Source organism: Spermophilus citellus (genome assembly GCF_964194105.1).
Source record: "Spermophilus citellus genome assembly, chromosome: 1".
In the NCBI taxonomy this organism is placed as follows: Eukaryota; Metazoa; Chordata; class Mammalia; order Rodentia; family Sciuridae; genus Spermophilus; species Spermophilus citellus.
In genome coordinates, this window is record NC_138182.1 from 179,094,223 (window position 1) to 179,109,246 (window position 15,024).

Consider the following 15,024-nt stretch of genomic DNA (forward strand, 5'->3'; position numbering starts at 1 on the left):
ACATCCTTTTATTTTATCATATTCTTATTTTACTTCAAGCATTACATTTTTAAAGTCTACTGCAAATATTTCCCTGGAAACTCCTAAACTTGCCTTGCTATTAGCTGTCTGACACCTGCAGAGGTGATGTGAGATGGCTTGGGGAACCTTATGCTTACTTGTCTCCAGCTCCAGATTCAAAACCCTTTGCTAATCTCGCCAGGGAATGTTTGGTCTCTCTTGTCCTATACTTAATTACTCCAGAGACTGGTTCAGGCCAGCTGTATTCTCTCCAGCTGTGTTTCCTTCTTCTTTGTACTTTCTAACGTAAAGGAGTTCCCAGAGCAAAACCTGAAGTCATTTACTCTATTCCACGATTCACTGTGTTTCTAACTAGGCTATCCCATTGGGATTTTTCCCTGCTCACAATTCATAAAGCAAATTGAGCTTTTCTACATAAATTGCAATTGCCTATTTATCCTCAATAGAGCTGTCAGATCAACATCTTTCCAAGAAACTTCTTCACTTGAAATGTTGACAGCTTTCATACATAAGATGTTTTCTTTACATAAACATTTAAATATCATAGCAATAACCAAAACCAAAGGGGGGAACTCAAGTGAATAAAGAAAAGAGATTTTATAAGATCTCTGGATTTATTTCATGCTTTATTAATTCTTACAGGTTATGTAGAAGTGTTGGTGATACCTGCTGGAGCAAGAAGAATCAAAGTTGTGGAGGAAAAGCCCGCACATAGCTATTTAGGTAACCTGAGTTACAGACAAAAAGAGGATACAAGTACGAGCCCCACTCCCTTCCCTGAGAATTCTATGATGACAAGGAAGTCAGTCCGTTTCTAGTTCCATGTGTTTGAACCTCCCAGGAAGCACCTCTTGTCACATAGAGCAAGAATTTCTTTCTTTCTCTCCCAGGGGCTTCCCAAGAGCAAAAGCAATCTGGTTGTCTCCATGTTGGGGGAGGGGCAGTGTGGTATAAATTACTTCCACATGTTAGCCTATAATTTAAAAAAAAAAACAACTCATTGAACAATTTCAATATGTTTTACTTCACATATATGCTTATACATGTAACATATTTTGTTAATATTTATTTCATATCTATAACTTAATTATACATCTTAATTGCAAATTGCATTTGCACATATATGTTTATTTATGTAATGATTATTTTGGAATTAGGAAATCTTATGGTTTGAAAAAAATTCATAGTACAAGGACATGATCTTGTAATGGAAAATGGTTCCTTCTTTTCCTATACTTCAGCAAACGAAGGACTTATTTTAAAAATGTGCAGTATTGCTTGTTGAAAAGCTGTATTGGCTATTTTCATACTTTAGTTAGTTCAATTAGTGTTTTTTAAGTATACACAGGAAATAATAAGTTTTCAAAATATACTCTCTTATGTATCAAATTTTAATCTAATTACATCATGGTTTTTATAGTCATTATATCCACAGATAAATGGATTGAAGGTGATCAGTTCAGGAAGAAGACTAAAACATCACTCAGAATATAAGCATTGTATTTATATTATCTTTTTAAAGGAAACACATAAAGACCTTTTTTTGTTTTCCTTAAGAAAAATAATGTCCTCATTATTCTTCCTCAAGTAAGGAATAAATGTCCCAATAGGGAAACCTTTTTTTTCATAAAAAACAATTCATCTTCCATAATTGTTTTTACTCTGCACTATCTAAAACAGTTAAAACTTAGATGGAAATCTTTTTTCATTAAGGTTTGCTTTCTAGGAGTAAGAAACTTTGAGAAAAAGAGAACAGTAAAATAAATTCTTTATTATATGACACACTCAATCTTTGTTATTGGTGATATATAATTTTTATCTGCTCTACCTAGTATGATTTTTAAATGCATTTTAATTGCAAATATATTATGCCAGATTTTCAAATTCTCACTGAAGTCCTAATACCCAATTTTTGAAGATAAGGTACCTTAGATTACTTCAGTTCATTTGTTTAATAGCAGAACATTGACTATTACACTTAGCTACATTTCCTTTTTTCTAAGCTTGGAATGAAAGCAGATGTCACAAATAGAATTTTAGCACTTTTACAAAATTCTACTTTGTACCATGAGTTTTAGTAACCTGAGAAATGTGGCTAAATAAACCAGCTGGTTTTACAAATAGGTCACATCCATGCTTCCTCCAATGCCTCACCTTCCAGCCTCCTCAACCAATCCAGTTTTATGTTTCATCTCCCTAGATATTACTGGTCAACACATTGCCCTTTTCAAGGTCAGAAAATGCCTTCCTTGTTGACAAATTTAATACTCTTTGTTATTTGACCTGTAAATAGCATCCAACTCTTGATGTTTCCTTAGTTTGTTAAATGTGTTCCTCTCTTGCTTCTAAGAGTGCAGCTTCGTTTTCTGAGGATGCCACTGACTAGTCTCCGTTGTTGGACCCATAACTCTTCTTGGTCTCCAAATGTTCCCATGTTGTAGGGATCAGGCTTGGACCCTTCTTTTTTCTCTTCCATATTCTCTCCCTAAAGAAGTTCATCCAGTTCTATTCTTTATGTGCTTATTTGATTTAAATTGTGAAATGTATCATAAACATCTAAGAAATATTAAGTCCAAAGTCAAAAGTCTGAATAAAAGATTCAATTTCCACCCAGTTCTGAACTCATTCTTCCTTTAGTTTTCTCCACCATGCTAAATGTCACCATTAGAGTCCTATGACTTGTAACTAGTAGCACAAATTTCACAGCTTAAAACAACAAAAATAAGTGTATTTTTCATAGATCTGGAGGTCAGAAATACAAATACTATTTTTCTTGATCAAAATGTGAACTGCCTACAGTCACCTCTGGAGACTCAGGGGACATCATGCCTTGTCTTTTTAGCTTCTGGAGGTGGCCAGCATCACTTCACTGTCTGCCTCCATGTCTCCTTGCCTTCCCTTCTTCCAAGTTCAACTCTGCCTCATTCTCTCCCTCTTAGATAACGTTTGTATTTAGGGCCCTCTCTAGGGTAATCTCCCTGTGTCCTGATCCTTAATCTTTTCTTTTCATACCTTTATTTTATTTATTTATTTTTATGAGGTGCTGAGGATCCAACCCAGTGCCTCACATGTGCTAGCCAAGCATTTTACCACTGAGCTACAGCCCCAGCCCCGCTGATTCTTAATCTTAATATATGTGAAGTCTTTTTCTTTTTTTAATAGGCAACAGAAGATAGCTATCTTCATTCATTCAGGCTTCCATAACCAAATGCCATAGAGTGGGTAGCTTATTTAAAAAAAGGGGGGGGGGAATTGATTCATTACAGTTCTGGAGGTTGAAAAATCCAAAATCAAGGTATTGACAGATCTGGGGTCTAGTGAGGGACTGTTTCCAAATTGGCAGATGACACATTTTTTGCTGTGCCATCATATGGTATAAGAGGCTAGCTAACTCTGTAGGGTCTCTTTTATAAAAGCACAAATCTCATTTATGATGGTGGAGCCCTTAGAAAGACTTCATAATAATATTACTATGAGGTTCACAACTTCACCATATGAATGTTATAAAGGGACACAAATATTCAGATCATAGCAGTAGCATTCTGAATAATAAGATGTTGATCCCTCCCCTTAATAATGTTTTCTTATTGTGGTAAAAATATACATATTTCTAACATAAAAGTTATTATCCTACCTAATTTAAAGGGTAAAGTTCCATGGATTCAGTGGCATTGAATACATTCACATCTCGATCATTTCTGTAGAAATATAAAAGCCTACATATAATTCAAATGATATTTCAAGCAACCCTGAATAATTAAACCAATCTTGCAAAAGAAGAATGAAGTCATAGGACTCAAATTTCCTAATTTCATAACTTCTACAAAGCTAAGGTAGTCCCAACAGTGTGGACGTGTTATAAAGACAGACCTGGAATAAAGACAGGGACAGAAGAGATAGCCCAGAAACAAGCTCTTGATTTGTAAAAAAGAATGCCAAGACCACTCAATGGAGAAAAGACAGTCTTTTCATCCAATAATGCTGGAAAAACTGGGTATGCACTTGTAGATAAATAGTCATACCATTACCTAATACTATAAACAAAAATATTCTCAGCTCCAGGGCTGTTCTTTGATTTATGATTACAGATTCAATCCCTTTACTAATTATAGGCTTGCTTAGGATTTCCATTTCTTTGTGATTCAGTCTCAGTTTGTTCTGGTGTCTGGAAATCCATTTCATCTCACTTTTCCAGTTTTTTTTTTTTTTCATGTACCTGTTCGTAGTACCCCTAATGTTTATTTTCCCCTCTGTGAAATTTGTTTATAATATTCCCACTTTAATATATGATTTTAGTAATTTCAGTCCTTTCCCTGCTTTTTCTTAGTATAGCTAAAAGTTTGTCAATTTTATTGATCTTGTTGAAGAGTCATCTTTTAGTTTTGTTGATTTTTCTCTATTCTTCTTTCTCATTTAATGCTACTCTAATCTTGACCAATTCTTTCCTTCTGCTAGTTTTGAATTCATATTCTTCTTCTTTCTTTATTCCTAAAAGTGTTTAGTTTAATTGTTAAATTGAGGTCTTTCTCATTTTTAAATCTAAGGGTTTATAAGTACATATTTTCCTCTTGACACTCTTTTTACATGCCTCCATGACTTTCAGTATGTTAAGTTTTCCATTTCATTTGTCTTGAGATATTTTCTATTTTGTCTTGTGATGATCTTCTTTGATACATTAATTGTTTAAGAATGTGCTGCTTAATTTCTATAAACTTGTCAATATTCTAGTTTTCTTTCTCTTATTGTTTTCTAAGTTTATCCCATTGTGGTAGGAGATATTTTCTTTTAGAAATTTTTTTTAAGTAAGCTATAATTCAACCAACCACATCTACTAATTTTTTATTTTCCTTTTTTTTCTTTTTTGTACTTGAAATTGAAACTTGGGCCATTTAAGTCACTAGGCAAGTGCTTTACCATTGAATTGTATGTCCAGTCCCTCTTTTTACATGTTATCTTGTTACAAGGTCTTATCAAGCTACCCAGGCAGGCCTTGAACTTGGGCTTCTCCTGCCTCAGCCTCCCCAGTAGCTGAGATCACAGGCATGTGCCACCACACCCAGCCACAGTGACTAATTTCTATCCCATTGTTTTTTGCCAAAACCAAGAGGCTATCTTGAGCCCTTTGTTACCACTCTAATGAAATACATCACCAAATCCTGCCAGTGTCAAAAGCTATCATTTTCTCTCCATCTATATTATGACCTCCAACCAAGTCACTTCTATTATATTGTGCTGTTTATTTCCTTTACACTAGTTACTACTCTCTGAATTTTTTAATTTATTTATATGCTTGCTTTTATATTGTCTATCTTCATGGCTAATGTTTTTAAGGTATTTTGTTTAGTTCCTTGTTTGCAATAACCAAAACAAAGCCTGGCACGTAGGAAATAATATCAACACCTTACATGAATGGTTGATATAGGACAGTGCATTATACCTGTCTATTAAACAAATCTTCAGAATACTTCCACAAAGCAAGCACTACTAATTTTCCAATTTTTAGAGACCACAGAGACCAGAAAAAAAAGAGAGTTTATGTTCCTTTCCCAAGGTCACACACCTAAAAGGCTGTGATACTGTATTGGAACCCAAGGATTCTGGTCATAGCATCTATGTTCTCAGGGACTGAAACATGCCACTTCATTTAAAAAAAAAATCTTTTTAGCTTAATTATTGCTTTACGTGCAACACTTGTGATTTTTTAAATTGTGTCCTATTTGAACATATTTTTATTCAATTTCTCCCATATCACCTTTTTTCCCTTCTGAGCTAATATGATCAATTATTTTTATAAAGTTAATTTAGGAGAGTATAAATCATGAAATGACTATTTTCTCCTCTAATTACTGCCTCACGTTCTGCCAATCCATGCTCTTTCTTTGCTGTAGATCTCTAAATGTATAAATCCCTGAGCACTTTTTTTGTTGTTGTTAAAAGCCCATTCAGTTTAAAACTAGAATCCCATATCTTAGGCATCTGGTTTTAATTACTGTCCATTCTCTTTGTGCTTTGATTTAGGCCTAAGCTAGCAAAGTTTTTTATTTGTACAAAGAAACAGTATCTGTGCTCTTAAACTGTGTAAGTGCTATACTCTGGAGATAATTTTCAAAGTTGAAAATGCTATTATGTTACCATGTTTACTCACATGCCTACTGTTTCCTTATGCTGTTAATGAAAAAATAATTATCTTGATGAATTAGCAGAAGGGTATAAGAATGGGGGCAAAAAAACTAGTTGCATAAACTATTCAAGAGAATAGGGATGGGAAATAACCCACCAAACCAGTTAAAATAATTCAGTAAATCCACTAAACAACATAGAACTTGGGGCCGGGGCTCAGTGGTACAGCACTCGCCCTGAGACACATGAGGCATTATTAGGTTTGATCCTCAGCACCACATAAAAATAAAATAAAGGTATTGTGCCCACCTACAACAACAACAAAAATACATTAAAAAATCTTTTTAAAAAGACCGGACTTGTTACAAATGGATGCTAGTGTTGACAGAGAATAAAGATTCAAGGATGACTTCTAGAAATTTGGCAGGTACCAGTAGCATTTACTGATATAGGACAAATGGGTGAGGGACAGATTTGGAGAAAAGATAAATAGAACAGTGTTAAATGTCTAGATTTCAAACCCAAGCATCTGACAAATGGATTCATACCACAAATCATCCTTCCAAAAGGTTCCATTGGGTATAGGCAGGAAGAAATCTTCCTCCCAAAGAGCTTTAGGAAAAAGAAAAGAAAATAGAACCTTGGCAAACTGACCATTCTTAAACAAATTAACTTGTCTACACCAAACTATATATTATTTCATAGGAGAAATTTAATTGTCTCCCAGGACAATTATTCTTTCTTCGCTATTCTCTTTTGATTATATTCTTATATGCATTTATTATATGCCTTTCTGAATACAGTGGAATTATAATGATGTTATCAGTTTATCCAAAAGCCTAAAGTGTGGGGCTGGGGATGTGGCTCAAGTGGTAGCTCGCTAGCCTGGCATGCGCGGGGCACTGGGTTTTATCCTCAGCACCACATAAAATAAAATAAAGATGTTGTGTCCACCGAAAACTGAAAAATAAATATTAAAAAATTCTCTCTCTCTTAAAAAAAAGCCTAAGTGTAAGTTCCATACATTATATTTTTACAAAATCATTGTAGCTTATGATTTATAAATGCCTCACAAAAGATGTATGGGCCAATCCTCCTTGCCTCAGTTTTTCATAAAAAGCACTATGGACAGTAGTCTCAATAAAAACAATTTTAAAGGAGCAAAATTCCAGAGAAAAATATATTTACCTCTTATTGTAATCACTTTGGGATGCTATAACAAAATAAATGGATTGAGTGGCTTATAAATAGCATAAATGTATTTATTACAGTTTTGGAAGCAGGAAGTCTAAGATCAAGGTGACAGTATAAGGGTTCTGGTGAGGGTGCTTTTCTGGTTTGCAGACTACCAACCTCTAGGTCCATCTTTGTGTGGTAGAGGGAGAGGAAGTGAGCTCTTCTTGAATTCTTACACTCATCTCATTTATGAGAACTTTACCTTTGGGTACTCACCTAATCCTAACCATCTCCCACTAAACTTATCACCTAATGCCATTGCATAATGGGATAGATTGTCAATGTATGAATTTTGGAGGATCACAGATACTCAGTTCATAACACCTCTTAAATAAAAAGAAATTAAGGAACCCTTGGATGCCAAAAAACAAATTGAAAACAGGAAGTCAAGTATTAGGCTGACTCCACCACTTAGCTTTAATCCTAGTAAATGAGTTTAGATTCTGAGAGTCAAAGGGATTGAACAGACAGAAAACAAAGCTTAAGTCCTTCACAAAATGAAAACTCTTGTAGGAGACTCCTGAGTGAAGCAATATGAGGACCATAATCACAGTGAGATAGAGAGATAGAAATATATTTGCAGCACAAAAGGAGAGAGGAAGACAATGTATCTGTATTAATTTTAGCACAAGGTGAAGATAAAAAATAATTTCCCAGAGAATTTGTAATGTAAAGCAACTCCACTTATGGATTTGTAAGATCAGGTTACCTTGTGAAGTCCTAACCCTCCAAGACAACATTTATCTTAATGTGGTTACCAAGATGACTGGCCTATACAAATATAAATCCTTTCTGGAGGAATGCACCTTCAAACCCTATCTCAAAACAATTTGTAAATTTCAACAAATGTAATTTAATAGTAAAAAAAAGTTCTAGAAAACACAAAAGGAAATAGATACCAGGAGCAAAACACAGTAAAAATAAGGGAAAGCAAAGTGAAGCATGTAAATTGTTTCATATAGAGCAGACACAAAAATAATTATGGTTAGTTTGTTTAAATATACAAAAAATTTTAAAATAAGAATAAGGAATAAGACTATAAAATTCTCTTTTTATAGTCACCTTTTTAAAAAATCAGATTTTAGAAGAGAAATTAAAATAATGGATTGAAAACAAGATAAAACAAAACTGAAGAAATATACAGGAAATTGGAAAAAAGAACACAAAATAATAAAACACTGAAAAACTGAAATCTTTAGTTACAAAAATTTTCAGATTGAATTTTAAAAATAATCTTGATATGTGATGCTCATAAGACACATATAAAAATAATAAAATAATACAATTCATCATAAAATATTGGACTTTTAAAATTCCATAAACTTCAAAGCTTTAAAACAATTACTGACAAAGAAAAATTGACAAGTTCTTTGTTGTAATGAGTAATTAAATACACACATATGAAGTGAATTGACTTCCAACCAAGGTATCCAGGTAATGAAGGAGAAAAGGGTACCCTTTTACCCTTTTCAGTACCCTAGAGGTACTGAAACAAGTAGATTTGTTTGTATAAAAAAATGGACCTGGTTCCTCCTTCACATCCTACACAAATATTAAAATGGAATAGAGATCTAACCCCAAAACCCAAAGCTGTAAAATTCTAGGAGGAAAAAAAAAAAGGTAAGAGAAAAAATCTCTGACTTTAAATCTCTATGACATTGTGGTGGGAATCCATGAATCCATGATTTCCTTACAGTGTAACTGCAAAATTACTAATTCTAAAAAATAAAAATAAAAAAGAGGATATGTTATATTTCATCAATAACAAGTCTATTGCTTTTTTAAGAATATCATTGAGAAAATAAAATTTTTATAACATTTCCTTATTTCATTATAATATCTATAAGAACAGTGTTTTCTTAATTCTGATATTGTTAATTTGTAATGTTTTTCTTAATCAGTCAAAATAGACTTTTTTCAGTTATTTGACCTCTTCAAATGGCCAACTTGTGGTGTTATCAAGAGCCTACATTTTTAATTTTCTTTATAATCATCAATTTCTATTCTTTATCATTTTATTTCTTCTATTTGTTTTGGATTTTTTTCTCTTTTCTTCTGCCATAAATAGACACTTAGGGGACTTATTTGGTTCTTTCTTGTTTGTCCATATAGCAATTAAAAGCCATAAAATTGCCTCTAAGTGTGCTTTAGTTGCATTCCACAATATATTTTTGTTCAAACTATTTTCATATTATCACTGTGATTTCTACTTTGATCCATAGTTTGCTTATAAATATATTTTTTAATTTTTAAGTATTTTTATTTTTAAATAGATGTTTTGTTATGAATTTCTAGTTTATGTTTGTTGGAGTAAAAGACTACAATCAGTGTGATTTCACTTGGTATTTATTTTTATGACCTGTGGCTTATATTGGTTACTGTTTCATTTATTTATACTTGAAAAGAATGGCATCCTATAATTGCTGACTGTAATTGTCTCAAATTATCAATTAGGCCCATTTGGTTCAAGTCTTTTTCTGGATTTTTTTTTTTTTTTTTTTTTTGGTGATAATGGGATTGAATCTATGGCCCCACATATGCTAGGCAAGTGCTACCAAGTTACAACCCCTTCTCTTTAATTTTGAGACAGAGCCTCACTAAGATGCCTGGGCTAACATCAAACTTGTAACCCTCCTACTCTGGCCTCCTGAGTATCTGGCATTACAGGAATGTGCCATTCTGCCCAGCTGTGTCTTCTGTATTCTTACTGATAATTTCTTATTTCATCAATTAAGGAAAGAGAAGTAATGAAATGTCCAACTCAGGTTATGGATTTTTCTATGTACCCTTTCAGTTGTATCAGTTTTTGCTTTGTGCATTTTGGTGCCTTATCATGCACTTAAGATCCTGAGGTCTCTTTAATAAATGTTGTCATTTTTAAATTTAAATGAATTTTAATATAAATCATGTATCTTAAAATGTCCTTTTCATCTCTGAAAGTGTTCATTTTCATGAAGTTCATGCTTATATAATATAGGCAGTTCTTTTTCTCATTATTATTATCAGTGTGGCATGCTTCAGCTGCTTCAATCCTTTCACTTTTAATCTGCTCATGTCTTTGTTCTTTAAGTGCACTTTCATAAATTGATTATAGTGTGGTCTTTCATTTTTCTCTAACCTGACAGCCTCTCTTTTGACCAATGTCCTTAGTCCATTTAAACACAATATAATAATGGACATGTTGGGCTTGTTTCTCTTTGCTTCATTTCTTCTTTATTCCCTTTTTTGTTTTGGGCTACTTTTAGATTAAATAATTATAAGTATTCCATTTTCTCTCTTTCCTTTTTTTGTTATAGTTCTTTATTATATTTAATTGATTTGTCTACCATTTATAATATGCATTTTAACCTATTATAGCCTCCTTTCAAATTATATTATACTGCTGTACAAATATTTTTCCCTCCTTTTTTACTATTTGCATTCAATTTCCTTATTTCACATAATCAATTTATTTCTACATTCCATTCAGCATTGTCATATTGAACATGTCCAGCACCCAACAACAACAAAAAAATGACCATACATGTGAAGTCAGAAAATGTGACCAAACAACCAAATGAAAAAAATCAGTCGGTAAAATGAAAATGAGATGAAATATCATTGTAATCATTTTGCTTTAGTCAATTGCATTATTAATGATCTTTACAAAAACAAAAATTTTACATTTTTATACATTTACTAGTACCAACATTATTCTTTTATTTACATAGACATGTTTCTATCTGAAACCATTTTCTTCCAGCTTCAAGAACATTCAAGAACATTTTTTTGTAGAGCAAATCTGATGACATTGTATTTTTCAGGTTTTGTTTATCTGAAAATATATTAATTTTGCCTTTGTGTTTGAAAGATATTTTCACTGTATATATATTTACTTTCATCATTTTCCATATTGTATTCATTATCTTCTGGCTTGAATTGGTTCTTGTGATATCCCTAATGAATGCTTAAATTCTTTTATCTCTCTATATATACTGTGTCTTTTACATATGGCACTCTTCAATATCACATATTTTTTTTAAATTCATGTACATACCAAACATATTTATAGTTGTTGTTTAATCCACTAGGTCCATCATCTCTAGTATTCCTGAATTTCATTTTATTGAGTGATTTTTTCCTCTTGGTTATGTTAAGTCACATTTTCTGACTTCTTCATGTGTATATAGTAATTTTTTATTGGAATCTGGACATGATTAATAAGACATTGCTAAATGGCTATATTTTGTTATTTTTATTATTGAGCATTGAATTTCATTTTTCTGGACAGTTAATTTACTTTCAAATCAGCCAGACTTGTTGAGCCTTTTTTAAAGTTTGGTAGCATGGTGCTAAATTAGTCTTTCTCCTAGGGCTACTAAAGATTTGTTTCTTGTAGCTTCTTTACCAAAGACCATATGTTCAAATAGATCTTACCACTCTGCATAGAACTCATTATCTTTCGTCCCTACTTGAGCTCCAGGGGTTATAAAGTTTAGATGTTCCCAGTAGCAGTTTCCTTCCCAGCTTTGGGGAATCACACCCAAATTGGGTGAAGCTGAATATTCAGCCATGGACTCCAAGGACCCTTTGTAAGTTTTTGGAGCTCTTTGTGTCACTCACTCTTGTCTTCTGTACAACATTAAACCAATGCCAGGAGCCTCAGCCGGTTCCTGGGTTTTTGCCAGGAATTGCATTAAAGTATAAACATATACTTACATTATTTTTGTATTATGTCATGAACGTTCTCTTACTATTATCACTGACTTTTTGTTGGCTGCCTAATATTCTAATAAATATTTTCAAGGATCTAGTAAATATTTTCAAACAGAAAGCCAAGCAATTTTGAGAACATTTGTTCTCCACCCCTTAGGGATCACACTTTTCTGTGGTCAGGAATCCAATGTTTGAGAACAATTGTTTCATACATTGACTAGTTTTCTAGTTGTTTATGGTGGGAAACTAAAGCAGTTCCAGTTATTCAATCAAGGTCAGAAGCATTTTTTTCTGAAAACACAATTTTAAAGTTAATGAACTAAAAACAAAAACAAAGACTAAGAAATATCACATGACCAAACCACTGATTCTTCATGTGAGATGACTGTTAAGCTAATAAAATTTGTGGATTTCCATGTTGATGTGTGTGCCATTTTATGGGGAATGCTAAATGCCAATAATATGAGTTGAGTCTAAATATCCTATTCTAGCAACCCCAAGAGGTTTCTTAAGGAATTTTTATCAGAGATTTTCATGTCCTTTTCCTTTATAATTGTGTCCTGAAAATGTCTTGAAATACAGTGGGGAAAATGAGATTGTACTGATCACTATACAAATCTAAGCCAAAAGATGTTTCAAATATTTCATAGACTGTAGGAAAATATAAAGAAATACTTTACCTTTTAGGCAAAATCATTTATTTTTTATCAAAAAGCTTTAACATTGTCTAAAATACATCCATTTGTAGATCGTAACAAGTATTTCCTATTCATCCATAGATGGTAGTAGCTATCTTGATAGTTTTCTTTCAATATATTTTCCTTCAAATTTAAAATTCAAAGTAAAAATTAATCTTATTATTTTTCATAACTCTGGAAGTATGTATGATTATTTAATATTTCTATTAAAAATTCATGTTAGACTATATAAAGTGAACGATAAAACATTATTTATTGGAAGCTGTGATTGATGAGTTAAATTTCAATAATTACAATTTCATGAATACATTGTTTTTATACAAGCACCAGAAAATCTTGCTAAGAACCATAAATAATTCTAACAAGTAATTATTATTAAAAAAATAAGTGATTAAAAAGCAAATGCTTTTGGCTTTTTTTCTGCTTATTGCTTTTGCTTACAAAAATCATCAATTTTAATAGTAATAAAGCAAGAGATCCTTTTAAAAAAAGCTAGATTGTTCAAAATTTAACTTCTCATATTTCTCCTCAACCATGGTTGATAGCTTTTTTCATTATATTAATATCCTCATATCCCACTGTTTCCTTACTCTGGAAATCTAGCGTCATATGTAACAATTTCTTTTACCCAAGACAATCAAGTCATAACCATATTCTGTCAACTTCATTCTAAGTAAATCTTGCTATTTTTTTCAATTACCTCAATCCAAGCCACCATTACTTTCAGCTGGGCTACCATATTGATGGTATGTGCTATCTTCTCTATCTAAATGTACTACACCAGTCCCTTCTCCACATAATAGTTTTTCAAATTTTCATTAAAGATTTGTATTTATTTTTTGTTGTAAAAACTCACTGCATACTACAGAAACTATAAGGTCTAGTTATTCTTTATGTCTCCAGCCTTTGTCTTTATGATCTGCTCAGCATAGTTGGACTCATGCACACTTGTCTCCCAGATCTCCAGCAAGCTGCCTGTTAAGACCTTTATGTTTGCAGTCCACTTGGTCTTGAACTTTCTCCCTGCTTTCTTTATTCCTCCTAGCTAACATCCTCAATAAATAACTCCCCCCACACAAGCCTTCCTCAACTCCCTTCATAAATTAGTTATTTAAATAACTGGTTGAATGCCAGGTTCTCCAGTTAGGTTACAAGTTCCATGAGGAGAGAGAGAGCATGTCTATTTTGTTCATTTGGAGGCTTTCTGAACATTAAGTTTTACTGAGTTATAGTGAATATTTGAGTAATTATTCAATCATGATTAAATGTTATATAAGGAAATATAGATCTCAGCTTCTGCTCCAGACAAAATGAACCCCAGGTAATTTGCAGGCACCTTAATGTAGAAGAAGGAAATGGGCTAATATTTGATTTGAACCTCTGATTCCTAGGCTAGCAGTACAGTTATCTCCATTAAAGATAAAATCAATTTAAATTGTGGGATCAGTTGACTGAGATTGTGGGCATGGTGGTGAACATCTGTAATTCCAGCAACTTGGAAGGCTAAGAAAGGAGGATGGCAAGTTCAAAGGCAGCCTCAGCAACTTAGAGAGTCCCTGTCTCAAAATTAAAAATAAAAAGTATTTAGGATATAGGTCAGTGGTAAAGTTTCCTGGGTTCAATCCCCAGTTAATTAAGAGAGAGAGAGAGAGAGAGAGAGAGAGAGAGAGAGAAGAAAAATTCATCCGAAGGTGATGTTCAGAAATGGAGAAATGGGCTTTCTCAGGCACTGGTATGGGAATATAAATTGATACACCTTTTTGAGAAAATCAGTTTGAAAGTGTTTTTCAAAATCCTTAAAAGTTCAATTTCTTTGCCTCTACAATTACAAATCTGAGAATATGGTCAAGGTAAATATTCAGATATAGTTAGTTTATAGTGTGTATATTCAAGCATTATAGAGAATTTAAAGAACTTGGAAACACTCAAACATCCATAAATGGAGATTGGCTTACATAACAATTACCAATAATTTAATTTTTAGTGCTTTTAATGAAATAATGTGAAGTGGGTATTACTGCTGGTTTTTTAATGCTCATAACACTTTCAAACCTCTTTATAGCTCTCCGAGATTCTGGCAAACAGTCTATAAATAGTGACTGGAAGATTGAACACTCTGGAGCATTCAATTTAGCTGGAACTACTGTTCATTACGTGAGACGAGGCCTCTGGGAGAAGATCTCTGCCAAAGGTCCTACTACAACACCTTTACACCTCCTGGTATGAGGGAAAGAATTGATAACATTGCATAAGC

The 15,024-nt window shown here is 32.8% G+C and overlaps 1 protein-coding gene across 3 annotated transcripts in view; it reads left to right on the forward strand.

The window, feature by feature from the left end:
• Window positions 1–15,024, forward strand: part of ADAMTS19 (ADAM metallopeptidase with thrombospondin type 1 motif 19) — a 254,721-nt gene that overhangs the window by 182,928 nt on the left and 56,769 nt on the right. For 2 of the 3 annotated variants that reach the window (XM_081281410.1, XM_081281412.1), the window contains 2 exons: window positions 664–777; window positions 14,833–14,990. In XM_081281410.1, the coding sequence (XP_081137536.1) occupies window positions 664–777; window positions 14,833–14,990 (272 nt within the window). The remainder of the gene's footprint in view (window positions 1–663; window positions 778–14,832; window positions 14,991–15,024) is intronic. The other variant, XM_081281411.1, reaches the window with a different exon arrangement.